The 23,862-nt window shown below is 43.2% G+C and overlaps 4 protein-coding genes and 1 long non-coding RNA gene across 7 annotated transcripts; 3 read left to right on the plus strand and 2 right to left on the minus strand.

Moving 5' to 3' along the window:
• The first annotated feature begins 1,058 nt into the window (after positions 1–1,058).
• On the plus strand, positions 1,059–12,156 carry LOC147990872 (uncharacterized). 3 transcript variants are annotated; one of them, XR_015601471.1, is made up of 5 exons: positions 1,059–1,288; positions 6,484–6,587; positions 8,570–8,684; positions 8,817–9,282; positions 11,859–12,156. It is a non-coding gene; the product is annotated as an uncharacterized LOC147990872 (long non-coding RNA). The 3 variants fall into 3 exon arrangements; XR_015601462.1 differs by having other exon boundaries at positions 8,570–9,282; XR_015601473.1 differs by lacking the exon at positions 8,570–8,684.
• Positions 9,351–11,978, minus strand: LOC125529540 (replication protein A 70 kDa DNA-binding subunit B-like). The gene is made up of 8 exons (XM_048693949.2): positions 11,841–11,978; positions 11,555–11,759; positions 11,091–11,264; positions 10,719–10,998; positions 10,535–10,634; positions 10,333–10,454; positions 10,161–10,239; positions 9,351–10,082 (listed from the first exon to the last, which is right to left on the minus strand). Exons 2-8 carry the CDS (start codon positions 11,555–11,557, stop codon positions 10,046–10,048), a joined length of 795 nt encoding a protein of 264 aa, XP_048549906.2. The 5' UTR covers positions 11,558–11,759; positions 11,841–11,978; the 3' UTR covers positions 9,351–10,045.
• A 4,312-nt stretch (positions 12,157–16,468) lies between the features above and the next one.
• On the minus strand, positions 16,469–18,246 carry LOC147990873 (uncharacterized). The gene is made up of 4 exons (XM_087538430.1): positions 18,003–18,246; positions 17,567–17,574; positions 16,527–17,469; positions 16,469–16,473 (listed from the first exon to the last, which is right to left on the minus strand). The coding sequence occupies exons 1-4, from the start codon at positions 18,244–18,246 to the stop codon at positions 16,469–16,471; spliced, it is 1,200 nt and encodes a 399-aa protein (XP_087394556.1).
• A 1,409-nt stretch (positions 18,247–19,655) lies between these two features.
• Positions 19,656–20,580, plus strand: LOC147990874 (uncharacterized). The gene has a single exon (XM_087532902.1). The coding sequence runs from the start codon at positions 19,851–19,853 to the stop codon at positions 20,568–20,570; it is 720 nt and encodes a 239-aa protein (XP_087389028.1). The 5' UTR covers positions 19,656–19,850; the 3' UTR covers positions 20,571–20,580.
• Positions 20,580–21,437, plus strand: LOC147990875 (uncharacterized). Its single transcript, XM_087532952.1, has one exon. The coding sequence runs from the start codon at positions 20,793–20,795 to the stop codon at positions 21,435–21,437; it is 645 nt and encodes a 214-aa protein (XP_087389078.1). The 5' UTR covers positions 20,580–20,792.
• Positions 21,438–23,862: the final 2,425 nt, after the last annotated feature.

Genomic DNA, 23,862 nt, shown 5'->3' on the forward strand with positions numbered 1-23,862 from the left:
GGTGAAAAATTGGCAAAAATACCGTGCAGTCTCATAACCCCTCGCTATATAACGAGTGTAGCTAGCTGCCCCCAAATGATGCCTGTTGTTAGTGACTGATACACACCACAAACTTTTAAGAAATAATTACAATGGCATATCCAAATATTTTCCAAAACAATTGAACACTTTTTAAAAATTCTGAACTTTTCTTGACAAACGCGATCAACTAGAGAAAATGTGAGCAATCGAGTTTGTGAACAATTTTTGAAAACGTACACAAAGTTTTGAAATTCCATACGTTTTTAAATTTCCGAATACTTTTTGAAAATATGGAAAAAATTAATCTATACACAAAAACATGAACAATTTCAGAAATTCTTAAAAGTTTATGAAAAAGTGAACAATTTTTAAAAAACAAGAACAAAATATAGAAATACCGAACATTTTACTAAAAGTGGTTTCTCTAAGAAAACATGAAAAAATTCTGAACCCCACAACTCGGATAAGTGGAGGCGGTGATGGCGTGTGGTATGGGGCACCCCAGGGCGGCGGATACGCCATCCCGCCGAATTCCGGCGCCGGTGGGCCAGACGGCGAGGTTGGAGGCAGTGGCGACACGGAAGGTAGGAATTGAAGCCGAAGAAAATGCCTTAGCGCCAAGGAAAAGGGAAGCCAACAAAATCGGGTAAAATCTGGTAGATATGAAGGAAATGGGCTCACGGATTTGGAATCTCATAAAAATAAGTCGAAGCGGACGGATTTGAAGGATCTATTTGGGACAGGTTTATGGGCTCCGTCCCGCAAACTGATGATTATTACACCGAATGGCCCGGTTTGCAGAATCTGCTACCAGTTTCTTTCCTGTTCTTCCCCGAATCCTTCGACACACTTTTTGGTGTCTCGAGTGTCGACCAGGACCGACGCCTTACCAATCCTCGCACCACACCACACGCATACCGGGCCCATCGCTCCGTGCCATCACCCAACCTTTTTTTCTTCTTTTTTTTCCATAAAAAGTTTGTGTATACATCGGTCCGTTGATCCGGTCAAGATCTAACTCTAATAGTGATGCCAAACTACTTGTTGTGACAACTAACTGAACTGGAGACTGCAGAGCAGCCCTAGTAGAGAAAAAAAGGAGAGCGGAGACGGCGGCAGGGGCAGGCAGCCGGCTTCGTCGCCGGCGAGGGTAAGGGTAGAAGAACCCCTCCTCCCAGCGGTGCGGCGACAGGACCTCCCTGCCCGGCCAAGCACCTCCCCCTCTCTCGCCGCGAAGCAGAACCCCCCGGCGGGCGGCGACGGCGAGGTAATCATCCCTGCATACATCCATGCCCCTTTGTCTCCAGTAAATCTGCGCTTGATTAGGCTCCAAATTTATTACTCTCTGTATCCATGGCCTTGACCTTAGTTAAGCATTGCTATCTTGATCCAGCGTTAGCCAAGGGGAACTATTCTATTTACTCGATTGATGGTGCTTCCACTCACATGGCGAAACGTGTCGAGTGCCCACCCACGCGCCATCTAAGAACCCCACAATTCTGAACCCTATAGAAAAAGCGTGTGCAATTTTTGTAACGCCTGAACAAATTTCAAAATTCCATATTTTTGTAAAAATGAACAATTTTTGAAAAACGTCAACAAGATATTGAAATTCTAAACAAACTTTAAAAACGTGAACAAAAATTGGAATACTTGAACAATTTCTGGATTGTGAACAAAATTCCTAAATTCTGTAAAAAAAAGTGAACAATTTTTGAAAAACATGAACAAATTCAAATTTCAAAACATTTTTGGAAAATGCATTTTTTTGGAAAAACATGAACAAAATATTGAAATACCGAACATTTTTCAAAAAGGTGAACCAAATTTTCGAATCCAAACATTTTTTGGAAAGTGAAGAAAATTTGAAATTTTGAACAACGTATGAAAGTCTGAACTTTTTAAGAATTCTTGGAAATTGCAAAAAAAAGAAACACAAAAAAGAAACGGGAAAACGAAAAAAATAAAGAAAAATAAAAAGAAAATGGAAAAACCAAAAACCCCAGAAGTAGAAACCAACAAGAAAAAACCCGGTTCAGGAACTTTCAAGAAGGTTCACAAAACCGGTAAAAATATATTGTACAGAAAAAATGCTTCGCTAGCAATTAGGTCGGCCCAATGCATTGTTCACTCGTGCAACCCAGTTCAAAAACTCGACATTACGGCACAGTGAGCGGCGAGGGTTTTCCACCTGCTAAGCCAAATATTTGGCGTTAACCAAGTGCTTGAGCGGTGTTTGGATCGAAGCCCATTTTTTGGCGTGCCCACGGTGCCCTCAGCTCTCCAGTTCAATTTCTTCAAAATCACTAATTAAGGAGTACATCTTGCAATGGTCACTCCCATCACTCTAGGTGTGCGCCATTTGTCACAACATGCGAGTTTTCCCTTTTTTTGTATATCCGTTTATTCAAAAGTGAGCCTTCCTTCGGGAACAATGGTCGGTATTCCAGATGTTGTTTTCACTCTGGGAACAAAGTGAGCGTCCCAAGTGTCACTTGAGGTGGGCTCAGAGCGCGTCACTTGGTGCGTTCTCAGCCATCGTCACGTATCATGCTCTGGGCGCTCTCTTCGAATTTTGTTTTTATTTTATTTTTTCGCAAGCGTTTTTGGCTTCTTAGATGGTCTTTTTGGCTTGTTGGTTTTTCACCTGTGTTTCTGAAAAAATTGCGTGAAAAAATTTGTTTTCTCTCTTTTTTTTTCATGAGAGGCACGGTTTTGCTTCCGCTAAATGCAAGGACGTGCCTTTTGGAAAAAAAAAAGACACGTTTTTCTTTTTTTTTCATGAGAGGCACGGTTTTGCTTTAACGAGAGGCCTCTCGAAAACGGAAAAAAAATATATTCTATTCTTTTTTTCTTCTTTGAGAGACAAGATTTTGCTTCCGCGAGAGGCGCGGTCGTGCCTCTCGAAAATGGAAAAAATATGTTTTTTTCCTTTTTTTCCTTTCATGAGAGATATAATTTTGCTTTCGCGAGAGGTATGGCCGTGCCTCTGGGAAATGAAAAAAAATGTGTTTTTTTCTCGCGAGAGACAAGGTTTTGTTTCCATGTGAGACGCGGATTTGGTCACGACAGGCACGGTCGTGCCTCTCGAAAATGGTTTTCGAAAAGGAAAAAGAATGTGCTTTCGGTTCAGTTTTTTTGTCTGGTTTTTTTATGAAAAAAAGTATATCAAAACTTATCAACATGGGATTTAGTTTTGAAGATTCCGACGCGAGAAATTCAACAGTGAAAACGGTTCAAGATTTAACCCATGGTTTAAGAGATAAAACGTTTTGAATAAGTGAATCTAAGAAAAAAGAGAAAACTTACATGTTGCGACAAGTGACATATATATAGTGCGTCACTTGTCATAATCTGAGAAGGTGGAGTAATCTTTGAAAGAAGTACTTCTTATTTAATGATTTCACTTAGCAACTGTAGCGACCAGACCTCAAACGGTTCAATCTCTGTGCTCAGGTGTCATCCCTGGATCAGTAATGCTGACACCACACAGTACTTGAAGGATTTATAACAGAGTAGCAATCACACACTTATTACATCGAGTGTCTCAAAAGAGAACTTATTACAATAAATATGGCTTAAGGCCATCTAATAACGATAACAACGGAAGGCTTGGAAGATAAGTGAGTCCATCAACTCCAACGGCATCACTGAGTATAGAACCACGACCTAAAACTCCTTAATCGTCGTCTGAAAAGTCTGCAACATTAACGTTACAGCCCGAAACGGGTCAACACATGTAATATGCTGGCAAAGTAACACATAAAGAGTAATGGAATGAAACGGCTATTCTATATGCATATTTGGCCGGTGGAAAGCTCTATGGTTACAGTTTTGCGTAAAGCCAATTTTTCCCTACTGCAAAGGAATAAATTTATTTAACTATCATGGTGGTTGTTAAACATTGAGAATGGTTGACAGCATTCTCAATCCCAATTAAGCATCATCATTAAACAAACCCATTAAAAATTAATTTAGAGTAACATGTTGAGATTCACATGATAATCCAGGTACTAGATACTCAAGATGTCCATAACCGGGACACGGCTAACCATGATTAGTTTATACACTCTGCAGAGGTTTGCGCACTTTTCCCCACAAGACTCGATCTCCTCCGTTGGATTTCTCGCACTACATGGTGTTTGAGAAACGGATGACCGAGACATAGTCTTTCAGAAGCGCTAGCACCTTACGAACGGGTAGACCGTACCAACCTACATCCCCTACATCTGGTAGTCTACCACTGTAAGAGTTCGCACAACTTATTAAACTATGCTAGAGCCCATAATAGCTTGTGGCTGCACACGGAAGTTTCTAGCATGAATAATCTCATGATCTCTTTGAGCCTGGGTGGCGGTCCATAAAGAAAAACAGACAATCGCTGGAATATCCAGGTGCCTCAATCCACCCAGATGTGTATTTAAGTTGCCACCTTAGATAAACCATTAGTTAACAATCTCACATCTGTCATGGATACACTCACCCAATCCACACTAGCATAGCATGGCATAATAAGCAAACGTAGAAGTAACTCCCAAAGGTTTGATAATAACAGGTAATAGGTAATACCTCAACTACTTCCCAAACCCACAATTTAATTAGATCCTAATCATGCAATGTGTAAGGATTGATCTAATGCAATAAAATTGGGTAGAGGGAAAAACATGATCAAAGTGTCACTTGCCTTGCTGATGATCCGGGAAACCTAGCAATTCGAAGTAGCAAGCGGCGCACTCCGGGTACTCTATCGCAAACAAACAAGCATACAATCAGTACTCAACTAATGCACAGGTAAAACTCAAATAAGAGATCTAACCAGAAAGTTTAACTTAAGAACTCCGGTTGGCAAAAAGAATTAAATCGAACGAAGCAACGGAAGACAAACGGCAAAAAAACTGGCTTCGTTTACTATTCTGAATCTAAGGCAATTTTTTTATGGTAGCAAAAACTTGTTTAAGTTGGCTAAACGAAAAGGGGGTTTCGAGACGAAACTCCAGGCGCTTGAATCGCCTGATTCAGATAAACGAGCGAAAAGTTAGACTAAAACGAAAATCTGATCAGAAATCGCGATCAAAAAAATCGCGGATTTAATCCAAGAAAAAGAAAAACGATGAACAGTTTAACGAATGAACGTTCGTTAACTGGATCTAAACGAAGAACGCGTTTGTTAAATCAAACGAACGAGCGAACGCTCGCTAATTAGCCTAAACCGAAAAAAACCGATCTAAAGAAAAAAACGGAAACTAAAAAAAGAATGAAAACCGGCGAAAAACCAAACGAAAACCGGCGGGTCAACCTCGGCGACTCGGTGGTGAGACGGGCGGCGGCGGCTCCGGCGAGGTGGCAGCGTCGGTGGCGGCGGGGTCCGGCGTGGCGCGAGGCGGCGGCGGGCGGCGGCGAGGGCGGCGGCGGCGGGCACGGGGCGCGGCGGCGGCAGTGGCGCGGGCGCGGGGCTCGAGGCGGGCGGCGGCTAGGGTTTTGGCCCGGGGTGGGCCGGCGGCTTATAAGGGCTGAGGCCGGAGGAGTCCGGGCCTAGCACGGCCCGTAGGTCGGTTCGGACGTTTTTTTTAAATATTTATGCTCGGAAAAAAACAAAAGGACTACTAAACGGACTTCAAAAATCCTAAAATAAATTTTCCCCGGCTTCTAAAATCAAGCCGCACAGGATGAACATTTATTTGGGTCCTAAATGCAATTTTGAAAAACGCTCATTTTTCCTAAATTCCAATAAAATACCAAATATAACCAAATAAAATATTAAATGATTTTTTATTAAATCCTTAATATTTCTTTATTTTGGGAAAGTCATTTTATTCCCTCTCTTATAATTTTTGTAATAGAAATAATTGAAGAGAAAATAAATAAAATCAAATGATCCTATTTACAAAATTTGAGACAACTCAAATATGAAAATAACGAAATCCCCAACTCTCTCCGAGGGTCCTTGAGTTGCGAAAAATTTCTAGGATCAACCAAAATACAATAAATATGATATGCAATGATGATCTAGTGTATAACATTCCAAATTAAAAATTTGGGATGTTACAGCTACAGGTGGATCCGCCCCTGACCGCGACATGGCAACGTGGTCCTTTCAGCCTGGGCTCCTTTTGGTTTGGGCCAAACCGTCGGTGCAATATATTTGGGAATGAATAATTTCACGCATTTTTTGTAAAATTTCATTTAAAATATAATATTAACAAATCACCAACTGAAATCCTACATGGGCTTGGGGTCGTCTTCGCCGTGGTATTAGCCGCAAGCAACTCCGTGGTAGGAATGGCTCGGGAGATACCAAGCAATATTTCCATTTGTACCTCCTACATACGTTATCTGTCGCCCTCAAACAAACAAAACATAGGTTATCTATTGTAAACGAACTTATTTTTCTTTTCTGTGCATACTAGATATTACTTTCTCCGTCTCATAATATAGAACGTTTTTCTAACACTACATAAGTAGTTATCACCTTTGACCTTGACTTCATCGCCGTCATCGTGCCTCCCCAACCGGAGCCGAAGGTCCACAGCTACTCCGGCAACGATTCCGACTCCGACGGAAAACCGGTTAGTCCCTCCCTCCCCCCCCCTTTCTTTTTTGAAATAGAAATCCTATGGTTATGTTCTCACAGCCCATGAAATTAGAGTAAGATTCGTTAGATCCGTCTAGTCTATCGATTGTTTGAATCTCTAAACCACAACACTTAATTGAGGGCAGCTAACTGCCGGGAGAAATACGTAAACAAGGGCAAATGGACTACCGGAACATTTGTTACTGCCGACACAAGTATTTCAGGGCACAGAAACTACCATTAGAACTAGAGTAGTAAAGGCACCTTATCTGTCGATAAATTTAAGGGCACCTTATCTGCTGGGACAACTAAATCGTGGCCTCTTCTCTATCGGGGGACCAACCTGGACGCAAGGCCGAATAGCATCGGGCATAAAGCGCGCACTAGCGAGGGAAAAGCGTGCGGGAGACGAAAATTTTGGTCCTAAAGAATTATAGACGCGCTGGCCTCCACCAACCTCCCATCCAAAAAGAAAAAAAACTAGGCCACATCTACCCCCTAATCTAACACCCGTGCCCTCCACCATCACTCCGCCGCCGTCGCCTTCCCCGACCACCCCCAGTAGCCGGAGCAGCGGATGGAGGGGGCGGAGATCACCGGCTCGATGGCGTCCAAGGAAGGATAGGAACCACTCGCTCCTCTATCGCCTAAGGGAAGAGAGCCTGGGAGGGGATCCACGTGCGTACACTATTTTTGTCTTCTCTATTTTGTTTGGAGAAACCAGATTCTTCTCCAAAAACATTTGAATCTTGGACGTTGTTTCGTTCTAGACGATGCACGCTGTCACCTTTTTTCAACAGCAGCCGAAAAAAAAGAGTATTGAGCTGAGGATTTGAACTTGGGACGCTATACTGTGGTACGCGCTTCGCTAACCACTAGACTCACATCACACTACTGAACCATGATACCATAAAACATTAAGGACATCTGCAAGCGCAATTCTTTTGCTGTTTTTGGAAACAGAAGAAAAACTACCTACAAACTAAAACACATAAATGGGCGCCGGTTAGGAAAACTGAGACTTGATTAAATCTCAGTGACTAAAATCTAGTCACACCCTTTTCTAATAGCCCCCCCCCCCCCCCCCCCCCCCCGGCAAAAAGAAATTGTAATAGCCCGTTAATGTCTACTCTCTATCTCTACCTAATATTAGAGAAAGGCTTGTTTCTCCAAAAATTTTGGTTTACGATGAGATCCAGATTAGTTTTCGTCCGTCGGACCAGTCGTTTTTCGTTCGGCCCGATCTGTTTCGGCCGAAAAAAACGCACGACCACATGTTCAAGCCGTGATGGGCCAGCCCACTAGCGGTGAAAAAAGTCCAAGAAAAAAATTAAACGTCGCGAGGACTCAAACACGAGCGCTCGCGATAGACACGCCAGAATGCTAGCCACTGGACTAAGCATTACACTATATTTAAGTTGCATCGCGACATCCTAAATTAGCGAACAACCGCGCCAGATACTAAGAGCAAAAGAAAGACATTTGTTTGGAAAAATTAGATATATTTTAGAACACGAATATTTTAGGAAATTTCTAAACAAAAAAAACTAGAACATATTTTCCACAAAGAACAATATTTCTCTTTTTATATTTTGAAACCTGAACATTTTTTAAAACACGAACATTTTTTTGAAAACTAGGAGGTACTATAGCAAATGTTTTCTGAATTTGATAACATTTTCTAAAAACACAAATATTTTTTGAAATTTGAATTTGAAAAGACAACATTTTTTTCAAAATATGAACAATTTATGAAAACTGGGAAGTATTGTATCTAACACTTATTGATCTGTACCTACTGATAAAGCAAGGTGCGGTTCTCTGAATTTTCGGTTTGTCCATCGCATAGGATTTTTCATCCGTCTCACACAAGGGCCACACGCAAGTGAAAGAAAAAATGCCTTTTGTTCCCAGGTGAAAGAAAAACGCTTAGCTTTTTTTTATTCCTCGGTGTGTTTGTATTTATGAATGTCTCAGGGGTCTCGCTTGGCCTCAGTCTGCGTTGTGGCCCAGTGAAGCCGGCCCAAGGCAGGCAAGGCAAAAATATTAGTTTCCGTTTGGAATCAAGCTGGCGACCTCCCTCCCCGTCCAGGTAAATTCATCGCAACCGATTGAGCTAGATCAATGTTTGCGTTTAGGTGAAGGTTGTTTTGTCTATTCAATAGTCTCGCCTTGGTTGCTTATAGATAATCCCTTTGGTTGATATACTTTTTTGAGTTTTTAGGTATCAAGGAGCTGACTTAGGAATCAATAAGCCAAGGGTAAGGAACGACATGACAAAAAAATAAAGAAGGAAAATTTAGTTGAGACAACTACATGTCAAATGACATGAGACCTGACAAAGGAATGAAAGAATTAGGAGAGAGAAATAAAAAGGAAGAGAACTTTATTTTTGAGGGCTAGGAAGAGGAGAACTAGACCTGAGATGGAAGGAAGGAAGATACATGGTGGATTATTAATAGGTGATGGGCTGGAATTCAAACATACACGTGACATGAAAAGATACATGGTGGACCAAACGGTGATTTTGCTGCGGCGCCACCGCGGTGCTCTTCACCGACGCAGCCGTCCGTGAGCGGCTCCACCTCCTGGCCATCGTCTTGTGCCGGCCCCGAACCTAGGGTTCCAGCACGGTCGCTTCCTCCGAGTCCAAGCCTCCAAGGTGTACGGCCTCGACTACAATTTTACAGGTAAGCCCCTTCTCCTTTCATTCTTCTTAAGGTTTCATGGTGGGGGCCTAGAAAGATCCATGAGACTACATACTAAAGGAGGAATATGTATTGAAAGCGCTAATGAAATATCAATAAAAGGAATTTAATCATAAAAATTTGTACTTTTTAATAACATTATTACGAGATTAAGAAAATAAAATGCCCATAGATGTATTGTTTTAGTTCAATTTATTAGAGTATTAGTAAGATGCCCGTGCTATGCTACGGAATCACATGAAATAAATTGGAATCACAAAAGTACAAGCCCAAATATGTAGTACTATGATTTTCATCAAGAGAAGGTTAGTCTTTAGTCATATCAAGAAAATCTTTGTTCAACGATGCTACAAACATCAGAGAGTTACATCGAGCCACACACACCATTTCATTTTGATTACACCCATCCTTAGCTAACACATGTCAACAACTATTTGCGACTCAACATGCCTCCAAGCTGTTGCATTTTACTTTACCCAGAGATCACACCAACTTGATATGTTGTTCATGTGGTCTTGGCATTACACTACCTTAAGATTTGACTTCAAAAGTGAAACTCAGTTTCAGTTACAACAAGGATCACAAAAGCACTTTCCATCATTGTCCACGGCACCGTACACCCAAAATTAAGCAAAGTGAAGCAACACGGTTCAAAAGTAGCTCAACCTAGCTTAAGTAACACATTATCCTATTATTCTAAGACTTCACTTTTGCTTCACGACTCCATTCTTCATCTTCTTTTGATTCATGGAGGTGATTGTCCAGCAAGATCATTATTGATCCTATAGAAAATTATTTGTAAATATTTAATATACCGTATAAAGCAAATAGTGGATAACTTCAACCAAATTTTCAATTACCTCTGCCTTAATTCACGCGCTGCTGTGATGTTCGGGTTAAAGTGCATCCTACTAAAGTCTGTAGGATGCAGGCCACGATCTAGTTAATTAAAGACAAAACATCAATATAATAGCAAAATTTATTTTCACGTTATTATTATATGCATAGAAAAATGCATGCACTTAGACTTACCGATGCGCTCTGCACGTAACATTGTTGCCACAACAATAGCACGCTCCTCGGCGAGTTTTTCCCATGCACTTAGATTATTAGTCACCAACTTGTCCCATACAACTAACTTGACAATATTATAGCTACAAAGTCAATTAATATAGAAGAGAAATGTAAGAACTTTGAATCATTTAGATAACTCAAAATCATAAGATACACATACGTGTCATCTAGCAGAACAATATTTCTCACTGGGATCCTCCGATTGTAGAAACCGTCTTTATATCCCATAGAACTTACAAATAAAACCATGCCAATAACATCTAACATTTGAACAGAAAAATATTAATAGTTGATTTGTTACAAAAGAACAGTTAGAACGAACAAAAGGAAACTGAAGCACTTACCAACATATGTATCATTATCTAGGGTGAACTCCCAAACTCTGTCAAAAGGAATAAACGCAGGGAACAATGGGATCAAGCGCTCATTCACATTTCTCAACTCATTAATTGTTGTCACTGAGCTGAAATGGCACACAAATTGACTATCTGCAAACAAATAATCCTGATTCCTCATAATTGGTTCTGCAAGCATCTTCCACACATAATATACCCGCCCCTCTACGAGCAAAGGATCAAACCGATCGACGTCGTCATCATATACTACAGCGGCCATTTTCTTACCCTATTAATAAAAAGATAAAATAGATTGTGACAATCCAATGTTTTAAAATATTATTTGTTGCAGTTGAAACTAAATGTGCACATGAGTACTACCTTATCATCCAATAACACCATGTTAAGCCGCTTTCTACCAGAAGCCAACCTCTCCACATGGAACTTGTGGTACACTCGGACACACAAATTCCACCTACTGTAAGGATGCACATCCTCAAGTGTTGGGATGCGTGGCGCTTCAACTCTCTTACGCTTCAGTGACCTCATCTTGTCCTGAAAGAAGAACTGAGAATTAATGTACAAGAGAATATATATCTTGATGCCACCAACTATATATATTAGAGCCTCCCCGAAAAAGTATGTGAATCAAAAGACATATCATCAGCCCAAGCACAAATTCAGAAGTGAATAAAATTTAGTATATACTTCTTCAGCATTTATAAGTAGTTGCACAACTTTTAAGCCAGACTTAAAAATTTCTGGAATGAGCAACCATGGAATAGTGAAATGAGATAGGAACATGGCATGACTGAAACTAAGGGTTGCAATCAATTTGAGATCACCATTCTTGTTCAATACCCTTCGAGCTCTCTCCTTGTTCAAAGCCTTTGATCGATGTGAGGATACTGTGAGTAGGAAAACTTGCAGCTAACTCGTTTAGAACATCTTCATCATCTGAGGATGTTCCACTCAAGGTTCTTGAGTTGGATGGCTCATGTGTTACCAAGCCTGTTGGAGCGCTCTTTGTGTTGTTATGTTCATTTACCACTGTTACAAATATTGCAATGTCAGCTATAATGTTTAGTTTATATATTTAATAAGAAAAACGTTAAGGGACAGGGTAAGAACCTTCTTTTCCTTTAGCAGACTGTTGGCTGGGACAAGGCATTTTGCAAATGAATCTTTGTTTACGAGAAGTTATGAAGTTAGCAACCTTGGTCGCTGGCCCCGGCGGGTGAGCCCTCTGCAAATCAGCGGTTGCTGGCTCCAGAAGTTCTTTTGGTGTGGCCTCCTCCCTCTAGAAGTTCTTTTGGTTAATGTAATATCTGAATCAGTGATCTTTGGCAACTTTGCTAGTTTCTACTTTCTAGTGCCCCCATTTGCAACAGCCTGTGGAATTGGTACACATGTCAATTGCTATAATAGGTGGAAAGAGCATGTTTTATAGACTTTTTTCCAAGCATTATCTGACAATAACAGACACTGTAGCAGCATTTGAAATTCTGAATTATACATAATTTAGCCATATCGGTCTTTTGAATACTCAATCATTAGGCCAATGTCATACGCAGTCCACTCCCTGGTCATACCAGATCAAGAAAATTACAAAATTGACGAAGGTATAAACTAACAGCCGAAATACTTGAAGGTAATGCCTAAATCTATCAAGATTAGGACGAAAAGGGAAGCTCAAAACGCCGGCATCTGCAGTAATATAAGGACCCAAAAGCTTTCGGGAGAGTTCAAGGGCGTCTTATTATGGCGTGGCGAGTGGACAGCGGCTCGGAAGAAGACGGCACCAGGGGAACGAGGAGGAGGCGGGGAGGGGCCGGCGATGAGGGTGGTAGCGGCGTGGCTGGAGCCTGTCGTAAGCCGGCCCGGTAGATTTGCGGATGTGTTCTGTTTCAACAATAAACTGCAATTTTTACTACTAAGCTATAAACAGATTCAGAACCAACATGGTGTACCTTGTGGAGACGTACAGAAAGGAGTCTGAAGTGACCGATGTGCTCGGATGGAAGGGGAAAAGGCAGCGCAGACCAAGACGAACTGCCCGCGCGATCGTGAGGCGGCGCTGCAGTTCCCTGTAAGAGATATACGCACACGGTCTAACCCCTATTCCTTGATCCTTTTCCGTGGTTTCGCTCATAATGATCAATTAAGGCTAGGGGTTAGGGACCTTTATATAGTGTTATTGCAGTTAATTTCAAACTGTATAAACTGCAGATAAATGTTCAGATAAAATCTGTTTAAACAAAGACTCCAGGTTAATTTAACCAACCACGATCATTAGTAACCATTAAGGAGTTTTATCTGCAAACTGCCCCATAAGCACGTACGTGTGAGTTGCACGCTGAATTTGAATTACAATTCGAATTAACAGGCTTTACCAATTCATGGAGCCAATCCCATGAACAACTTGGCATTCCATAATATGTTGTGCCCAGGCTAATATACATTTAGTACAATAAATATTCCAGCATTAATAAATACTGTTTCCAGCATATATGTACCGGTTTCCATGAACTATATTCCATTCATGTATTCCAAGCAATATTCAAGTGCATCGGTAAATTCCATATCGAGGTAAACATATTCCAGGAACTATGTAGTAAAAATGTTGCAAGCCACACATAAGTATTTTCTACATCTCCCACTTGGCTAAAACATTCTAATTCCATAAACGAATACCCATGTTGCAAACATGTTTACAAAATACTTCCTGACTAAGAGGTTTAGTCAGTGGATCGGCAACCATGTCCACACTAGGTAAATAATCTAAACGAATTGTTCTTAATCTATTAACGACGTCACGAATGTAATGATATCTTCTCTTAATATGTTTGGTTTTGCTATGAAACTTGGGATCCTTTGAGACCTTGATTGCCGCCTGGTTATCACAGAAAATAATAACAGGATATGAAGCGCTTTCCACCACCATGAGAGACGCAAGAAACCCCTTTAACCATACACCTTCTTTCACAGCTTCCGACGCAGCAATATATTCAGCCTCCATAGATGAAAGTGCTACAGAATCTTGCTTCTTGCTACTTCAGGAAATAGCTCCTCCTGCTAGTGTAAACAGATAACCAGAAGTCGATTTCCGGTCATCAAGATCCCCTTGCCAATCAGCATCAGTAAACCCCTGCAGCTGAAGATTGTGTCCATTAAAACACAGAAAATAGTCCATAGTTCCTTTGACGTAACGCAAAGTGTTCCTAATCTGTTTCCAATGCTCAGGTCCAGGGTTCACTTGATATCTACTCAACAAACCCACGGCATGGCATATATCAGGTCTTGTAAATAGCATAGCATACATTAAAGAACCCAATGCAGATGAATAAGGAATATTGCTCATTTGTTTCTTTTCCTCAGGAGTTTTAGCACACATTTCCTCACTAAGTTTAGCTCCCCTAAGAATAGGTACTCTAACAGGCTTGCAATTTTCCATAGAGAATCTCTGAAGTACATTATTGAGATACGCCTTTTGAGACAAACCCAACATTCTCTTCCTTCTATCTCTACGTATTTCCACTCCTAGAACATAGGAAGCTTCCCCCATATCCTTCATGTCAAATTTAGAGGATAACCAGGTTTTAACTTCCATCAGTGTAGATTTATCATTTGAAGCAATGAGAATATCATCAACATAAAGAGATAACAAAACAAATTTATTTCCCATTATCTTAAAATAGATACAATGGTCACCTTCCATCATTGAAAAACCATATGACGTGATTGCATTATCGAAAAGAATATACCACTGACGTGAGGCTTGTTTAAGACCATATATAGACCTGTTTAATTTACAGACCTTCTCTTCATTCCCCCTTTCCACAAAACCTTCTGGTTGGTTCATGTATATTTCTTCTTCCAACATTCCATTTAAGAATGCTGTTTTAACATCCATTTGATGCAATTCCAGATCATAATAAGCGGTTAATGCACTAATGATCCATATGGAGGTAAATTTAGCAACGGGAGAAAAGGTTTCTACAAAATCAACTCCTTCCATTTGTGTAAATCCTTTAGCAACAACCCTTGCTTTATACTTATCCACCTGACCAGTCGCATTCAGTTTCCTTTTAAAGATCCATTTAGAACCAATAGACTTTCGATTGTTTGGTAATTCAACTAATTCCCAAACATTATTTTTCCTCATAGAGTTTAATTCTTCCTGCATGGCTTCCATCCAAAGATTTGATTCAGGACTTGCCAATGCAGCTTTGAATGATTTTGGTTCTTCCTCTAAGTTCTGAATTTTAGAGTGCACTTCCCCTAGAAAAACAAAATACTCATCTAAATATGCAGGTGGTTGTGTATTCCTCCCACTTCTCCTAGGCATGCTATTCGAAATAGAGTTAGTAGATTGACTAGCATCATTATTTTCCTAAACTAGAGGTTCAGTTTTAGGTAAAGAGATATCTTCAGGTTCTACTAATAATTCCACCCTAGCTCGTTTAGCACGGCGAGGTGTATCCTGATCAAGAAAAACTGCATCTCCACTTTCAATCAATTTCTTTCTTTGAGGATCCCAAAAACGGTAACCATTAGAACCTGATGCATAACCAATAAAAATTCCTGGGGTACTTTTAGATTGTAGTTTGGTGCGCAACTGGCTAGGTATCCTTATTTGAGCATTACACCCCCAAACTACCAAATGGCGAAGTGAGGGCTTCCTTCCCTTCCAAAGCTCATAGGGTGTTACCCTTACAGCTTTAGAAGGTGAGTGATTCAATAAATATACAGCAGTGTGAAGTGCCTCTCCCCAAAAAGACAATGGCAAGTCAGAATAAGCCATCATAGACCTAACCATATCCATTAAAGTCCTATTCCTTCTTTCCGCCACTCCATTCTGTTGTGGAGTATATGACAAGGTATAGTGATGAATAATGCCATGTTCTTTGCAGAAATCATCTAGTATTCCTGACGTGTATTCACCACCACGGTCAGTTCTAAGTATTTTAATTTTCTTGTTTAGCTGATTTTCCACTTCCGCTTTGAACACTTTAAAAGCATCAAATCCTTCTGATTTGTGTTTAAGCAAATACACATAACCGTACCTTGAATAGTCATCTATGAAAGTGATAAAGTAGATTTTCTGCCCTCCCAAAGTGGGTGTGGAAAATTCCCCACAAATGTCAGAGTGAACAATGGCAAGCTGTTCTGTTGATCTATTTGCTTTGGGAAAAGGCGACCTTGTCATTTTACCCATAATACATGCTTCACAAATACCATAATCCTCCCACTTAAAGTTCAAAATTCCAGAACTAATAAGTCTCTTAATCCTATTCTTAGATATATGTCCAAGTCGCAAATGCCACAAGTAAGATTCGAAACAATTATTCTGTCCATTTATATTCCTCACAACGGAGTTATCTTTGCCTACTAAGCAATTATTTTCCATGATGTCATTTAGAAAATATAGTCCATCATGTCTATCGCCTGAATGTACTAATCTTCCATTTAAGACAATTTTAGCCTTCCCATCACCAAAGATAATTTTATATCCAATTGACTCTAGTTTGGACACTGAAACTAGATTCCTTCTCATATTGGGTGAATAAAGTGCATTTTCCAACACTAAGTTTCCTCCATCAGGGAGTTTAAGCACATAGTTTCCAATTCCTAGTATGTCTGCTTTAGCTTGAGTTCCTAAATAGACATGTCTTGTTCCTTTTGGAATTTTTTTGAGTGTGGCAAAAGAGCTAAGTTCTCTAGCTATGTGTGAAGTTGCACCAGAATCTACTACCCAACTATTCTGAAAAGTAGTAGTAAATAAGGATTCAGTGCAAACATAAACATCGGTAATACCTTCAGGGGATTGATTCCCCTTGCGGCTGTCATCCTTGTGAAAATTATCCCTTTCGCTGTTCGGCTTCCTCCTCTTGGTGCATTCTGACCTGAAGTGGCCTGTATTACCACAATTATGGCACTTGTAGTTCCTCTTGTCAATCTTCTGAAAAGAGTTGTTGTTGTTGTTGTTATTTCCATGCTGCTCCCTGTCCCTCCTCTCATCTCTGTAGTTCCTTTGATCCCTGTCACGTTTATAATTGATCTTGTCCCTTAGGTCCGGTCCTCCTCCTCTCTTATTCCAATTCCTCCGGTTCCCATTGTTTTTGTACTCACCAAGGTGAAGCTCTGGCTGATAAGAAGCTTTATCTTTCCCTGAGTTAAGCCTGCGATCCTCCTCCATTAGCAAGTGTTGCCTCAGGTTCCTCATATTGAGTGTGCATTCTGAATGACAAAAAGAAATCTTGAACTGTTCCCATGATGGTGGCAAAGAATTCAGAACAACCATGACTTGTACTTCCTCCTGGAACGGATAACCAGCAGTTTTTAATTCTTCCGCCAAGACACAGAGCTTGTTGAAGTGTTCATTGACTGTTTTATCACCCATCTTTGATGTCAGAAACTTGTTCACAAGACTAAGCACCTTCACAAGGGAAACTTCTCCAAAATCTTGTTCCAGCCTGAGCATTATTCCACAAGCTGTTCCATCCGACTCATATTCCGCAGCCAACGAATCAGTCATCGAGCCAAGGATATAAACTCTGGCAGTCTTGTTGTCCTTGGTCCATTGCTTCAGTTCATCATTGTATTCCTGCTTTTCTTCATCTATAGCATCCTCTGCTGGCTCGTTAGGCGCCGGAATTTCAGAAACATAATCAATATTCTCAGCCGTAAGCAAGAACATGATTTTCCTTTTCCAAACCGTGTAGTTTGTTCCATCAAGTTTGTAGGCACGGTCTAACCCCTATTTCTCGATTCTTTTCCGTGGTTCCGCTCACAATGATCAATTGAGGCTAGGGGTTAGGGACCTTTATATAGTGCTATTCCAGTTAATTTCAAACTGTATAAACTGCAGATAAATGTCCAGATAAAATCTATTTAAACGAAGACTCCAGGTTAACTTAACCAACCACGATCATTAGTAACCATCAAGGAGTTTCATCTGCAAACTGTCCCATAAGCACGTACGTGTGAGTCGCACGCTAAATTTGAATTACAATTCGAATTCACAGGCTTTACCAATTCATGGAGCCAATCCCATGAACAACCTGGCATTCCATAATATGCTGTGCCCGGACTAATATACATTTAGTACAATAAATATTTCAGCATTAATAAATACTGTTTCCAGCATATATGTACCGGTTTCCATGAACTATATTCCATTCATGTATTCCAAGCAATATTCAAGTGCATCAGTAAATTCCATATCGAGGTAAACATATTCCAGGAACTATGTAGTAAAAATGTTGCAAGCCACACATAAGTATTTCCTACATTCCCGACCAAGCTTGCCCGCAGGGGGTTCGACCTCGAAGCGGTCGAAGACGGCGAGCGGGCGCGCCGGCAGGGTAAGCGGCCTCCACGCAATCCTGGCACGGCGAGCGAACAAGCCGACAGGGGTTGCAGTTTCCTCGTTTCGGCGACGGTGAGCGGGCGACTCGGCAGTACCGGCGACGGCGAGCGAGCAGGGCAGCGGAAACTGAGTATTCTGGGAGGCAGAGAAGAAAATAGCGAGCATAAGGGATGGGGAACCCCGGGAGTAATATGGCGGTGCGACATCGCAGTTTGAATTTTGAAAGGGAGGGGATGGAGCTGAAGAACGGGGAGTGGGATTGGAGGAGAGAGGCGGCAAGAGATACGGGATTGGGGGAGGAGAGAGGCGGCAAGAGATTCGGGGTCGGGAGAGGTGAGAGGCGGCAAGAGATACGGGATCGGGGGAGGCCATGAGGCTGCTGCCAATGCATGGGTGCTTAGATGAGGTGCTAAGCATATTAAATAGCTTAGCAACTATACTCTCCAATGCATAGGTGCTTAGCTTATGGTTGCTAAGCTTGCTTCATTTAATGATTTAGCAACTAAAACTCTTTATATATTGGTGGGCTCCCTTCTTTTAAATGTTTTGCCTAGGTTCACGCGTTTAGCATTGGTTCTTCATGGAGTCACCACACTCATCTCTCTCCTCTTAAATAACTTGCCACATCAGATTTTTTGTCTACGTGAAAGGCTTAGCACCTGTACAAGGTGAAGCATTGAGAGGGGCCTAAGAGCACGCGATGGGAGAGACCATGTGGACCGATTTTGGGGAGAAAGCCCGGTGCTGGCAGGTGCTTCAGGAGAATAGTAGTACTCAATTAGGATTCTTTTTTTTAGTTCGAGGTGGCTTCACGTAATGGAGAGGCTGGATGGCGGTTCCTCTTGCTGCTGTATATTTTCTTATTTTCATCCCATCAAAGAGGGCAGACGGACCATCAACACCAACTGACTCTTTTAAAGGAGTAAAGATGTATTATTTTAGTTCAATTTATTAAAATATGGATATAGAACAAACTTTTTTCTCCATCGCGTCTTCACATACGACTAGCCTCGCTCGGTTCAGTGACACCCGTCATAATGCATGTGAAGTTCAATTAAGGATTCACGGTCTATCTAACACAAACTACTCAATCTACATGATAACACGAACATATATTAAGTGTGGTGATTTTCCCTATTATATTAGCCGGATGTAAAAAAAATCTGTGTTCAACGCTCTTGATCTCGTCGGATACGAAGAAGGTCTGTCCAATATTGATTAGTGACAACTGGTACCGCGACCACTGGCGACGAGGACAATAAAGAGGACAAGCCGAAACATGGATCTGATGTCATATTTAAATGAAGGATGTGGATATGAGGGTGAGGTATTAGTCATGTTTGTTACTCCTCTGTTCCAAAATATAAGAACGTTTTTGACACTAGTATAGTGTTAAAAACGTTTTTATATTATGGAACAGAGGAAGTATGTTATAGGTATAAAAATGAGGCATGTATGCATATTGAGTGGATAAGGACGCGCGGGGCTGTTTTTCCTGTTGCAATACACGGACATATTTGGTCGTTGATTTTTTAAGAGAAGAGCAGTACACGGGCCGTCACCAGTGTTCTTGACGGCCTAAGCCCGTCTTTCCTATGGGACCGCGGTGCGTCTCCGTTGTGCCCTCTGCGGCGGTTCTATTCAAAGGGTTCCGTAGCGAATCGTCAGTCAAATCTGATTGCAGATTCTGAAACAAAAGTCAAATCCGATTGCAAGGCTTCGCCGACCTCAGTTCCCGTCCGTATCGAACTGCTCCTGCCTATCTATATATGCACCACCCACATCCCGTACTCCCAAGGTATCCATCCATCTCGTACTCCCAAATTGCCAGCCACCGGTTCTGCTGCCGACGCATGGCGATGGCGAAGCTGCGTCGTCTCGTGCGAGGACCCCGCACCGTCCGCGAGGACCGCCTCAGCGCCCTCTCCGACGACTTGCTACGCCTAATAGTGAGCAGGCTGGAGGACACCCGCACCGCGCTCTCGACCGCCGTCCTCTCCCGGCGATGGGCGCATATCCCCCGCGAGCTGCCGGCGCTGGACTTCAAGGTGAGCGACATACTCCCGCCGGAGTACAACCAGTCCGTCGACCTTCGCGAGCGCAACTTGCCGGGTGGCACCGGGAGCCTGGACGGTCTCATGGCGCACTGGGAGCTCCGCAGCACGAGGGCGTTCACCGACAGCATCGCTAGCTTCGTGGCAGCGGACGGTAGTAGCGACGGCGACGCACGCCGGCGCGCCAAGACCCTCCGGCTCGAGTTTTTCTCTACGAACGACGGCGGCTGCATCGATCGCCTGGTCGCGGCCGCCGTCGGCGCGTGGGGGGTGGACGATCTGGAGATTGTCGCCAGGCCAGCGTCCTCCTGCCATCATGACGGTGACGCGCCAGCCTACTGCTTCCCCCACGACCTCCTCGACGACGGCGGCAGGTCACGCATCCGCAGCCTGACTCTGGGCAACTGCACGCTCCCGCCGCTGCGCACCTACTAGGCGCTCACCACGCTCGTCTTGCAAGACGTGGCCGCGTCCACGCCCGTCGCTGTGTACGAGAGGCTGTTCACCGACTGCACACGGCTTGAGGTGCTGCATCTCAAATCTTGCGGCTGCACGGAGGACCTTGACCATCTTGTGGTCGACGCGCCGGGTTCAGCGATCACGGAGCTCCTCGTGGAGGAATGCGCATTTTCAGAGATCACGCTGCACGCCCTCCCAATGCTCGCCCGCCTGGCATGCCTTGGCAGAACCGTGGTGCTCAGGTTCGGCTCCGTTCCTAGCCTCACGCACCTAAACCTCACATTCTGGGAAGATGGCGAACCCCTGGACTTCCTCGGCAACGCCCCAGCAGCCACCACCAACCTCGTCCTCCGCTTCACCGGGCCGAGTAGATGGGTCGTGCCGATGCACCTGGCCACGCCGTTCCGCGGCCTCAAGAGGCTCCTCGTCGCCGACCTGCCTTCGAATTGGGATGTCTCGTGGCCGCGCATCCTCCTCTTCTTCGCGCGGTCGCTCGAGGTCCTGCACATCCACGTGGCTCACTCCGACGATGAACCAGGAGAGGATATATGGTGGCTGAACATACGGAAGAAGCTGCGGCAGCACCGGCACATGAAGGAGCTGGTCATAATTGGATTCGCGCCAACACCGCGCCAGAAACTGCTGGTGAAGGATGCTTTGAGCATGTGCAGATCTTTGCAACGCCTTGTTCTGCTCAGGGATGGCCATGTGCGATACAATGGACTCTGGGAGTGGGAGATGGTCGGGCAGCCAGACTGTCCGTGGAGCGCTGATGATACAATGGCGCTGACAAAACTGATCAAGTCTGCATCCAAGCCTCTCGTCGATGTGATCTTGGGATAATCGATTCTGTTTTCTACTTACAGTATAGATAGTTGTGATGCGTGCCTAGGGTTCCATTAATTAGTTGATTTATATTATGCCTAACTAACAGCCTAAGTACGTGCGATCTACTACCATGTAAAATACATTCTTATGTCCTCAGCTTAGTTTGAAGTGATATTATGTAGTCCACTTCTCGAATGAATGCCGAGTAGCGGATTTCTTTCAGTGCAAACAGCTATTCAGTCCAGAACGTTGTGTTGTTGTCATATATATGTATGCTCTCATGTACGGCTGTTACAACATACTTTTGGTTTTGTCTCATACTATATACACTGAAAGTTGAAAAGATAGGTTTAGTGTTTTGTGTGGGTGGCTAACATCCAGCCTCACGTCTCAATATATAAATGATCAGAATACAATTACATACGTATACAAATACGTGTACATGTATAATATGCTAGACCCTATTTTACATGCCCTTTCAATCTGAACTACATACAAGATTTAGATTGATTCTAAAGCGGTCTAGCATCTGTCGAGTAGCGGGTTTAGTAAATACATTCGCTAACTGATCATCAGTTGAGATAAACCTGACTTCCAGTTTACCAACAGCTACTCATTCTCTCACAAAATAAAAATCAATCTCAATGTGTTTGGTCCGAGTATGAAACACTGGGTTCGCCGTCAGGTAAGTTGCCCCTAAGTTATCACACCATAATATGGGTGTGCGCTGCCGTGTGACTTTAAGTTCTGTGAGAACTGTGTCTATCCAAATGGCTTCGGCTGCGCCATTGGCCAATGCCTTATACTCTGCCTCGGTGCTAGACCCCGAGACTGTAGGCTGCTTCTTGGAACTCCAAGATATAAGATTGGATCCAACAAATACAGCAAAACCATCAGTAGAACACCCGTCATTAACACAACCTGCCCAGTCTGCATCGGTGAATATACTGACTCCAGTAAATCTAGACTTACGAATCCGTAGTCCCGTGTCTAGCGTACCTTTGACATACCTTGGAATACGCTTAACTGCTTTCCAATGAACCTTCGCAGGCTGAGACAGGAACTGGCACACTTTGTTCACGTCAAAGGAGATGTCTGGACGAGTGAGTGTCAGATACTGAAGTGCTCCAACTACACTGCGATACCTGAAAGAATTATCGGTACTCAGCAATGCACCACTATGACGCGAGAGGCTCTCGTATGTGGCAAGAGGAGTGGAAGTGGACTTGCAGTTCTCCATGTTGACGCGATGAAGAAGATCAAGTGCATACTTCTTCTGCGTCAATGTCATGCCCCCTGAATGAAAGGACGCTTCCAGTCCAAGAAAGTACTCCAGTCGGCCCAAGTCTTTGATGGGAAAACTTGCAGACAAGGACTGCACAAGGCGATCCACCACAGTAGGTGTAGAACCAGCAATCACAATATCATCAACATACACTAGCATGTATATCTGGATGGCATCATGTGAAAAGATGAACAAGGACGCATCTGCCTTTGAGGGAACAAAACCAAGCTGTGAGAGACGCTGACACAGCCGAGCATACTAGGCACGCGGCGACTGTTTGAGCCAGTAGATAGACCTGTGGAGTTTGCAGACATGAGAGGGATAACGAGGATCCTCAAAACCAATGGGCTGCTGCATGTAGACATCTTCGGCCAAAAAAACCATAGAGAAAAGCATTACTCACATCAATCTGTCGAAGACTCCACCCGCAGGAGACAGCAAGAGAGAGGACCAAACGAACTGTTGCAGACTTCACCATGGGGCTGAAAGTATCTCCATAGTCGATCCCTTGCTGTTGAGTAAAACCACGAGCAACAAGGCAAGCTTTGTGCTTGTCAACAGAACCATCCGGTCGATACTTGGTCTTAAAGATCCACTTGCAGCCCACAACATTAACACCAGGAGTCCGAGGCACCAACACTCATGTGTGTGCATGACAAAGGGCAGCAAATTCCTCAGACATGGCGACACGCCAAGCCGGTTCACCAAGAGCATCACGATGAGAAGTGGGTGCGGCGAAGAATGCACGCCGAGGAGTGTCATACCACACCGTGCCATTCGTGTATGTCTTGGGCTTACGCGTATGATCACGGTGATGGGTGACCATAGTGTGTCCGGGAGCCGCATCATCGGTAGATGATGGCGGCAAGGATGGAGACCCGACCAGTGGCGTCGCGGCTGAACGGTCTTCAGCAGTAGGCGGCACGGGCCGGGGGGGGGGGGGACGCGTCGGGCTGGGCCGGACCAGGCGACGACGGAGAGCCGGGCGGAGACGGCAGTCCAGGGGACGCGGCTGGCGACCTGGCTGTTGGGGAACGTAGTAATTTCAAAAAATTCCTACGCACACGCAAGATCATGGTGACGCATAGCAACGAAAGGGAAGAGTATCGTCCACGTACCCTTGTAGACAGTAAGTGGAAGCTTTATGAGAATGCG

The sequence above is a fragment of the Triticum urartu genome, chromosome 1A, assembly GCF_056163025.1.
Source record: "Triticum urartu cultivar PI428250 chromosome 1A, HENAU_Tu73, whole genome shotgun sequence".
NCBI classification, from domain to species: Eukaryota; Viridiplantae; Streptophyta; class Magnoliopsida; order Poales; family Poaceae; genus Triticum; species Triticum urartu.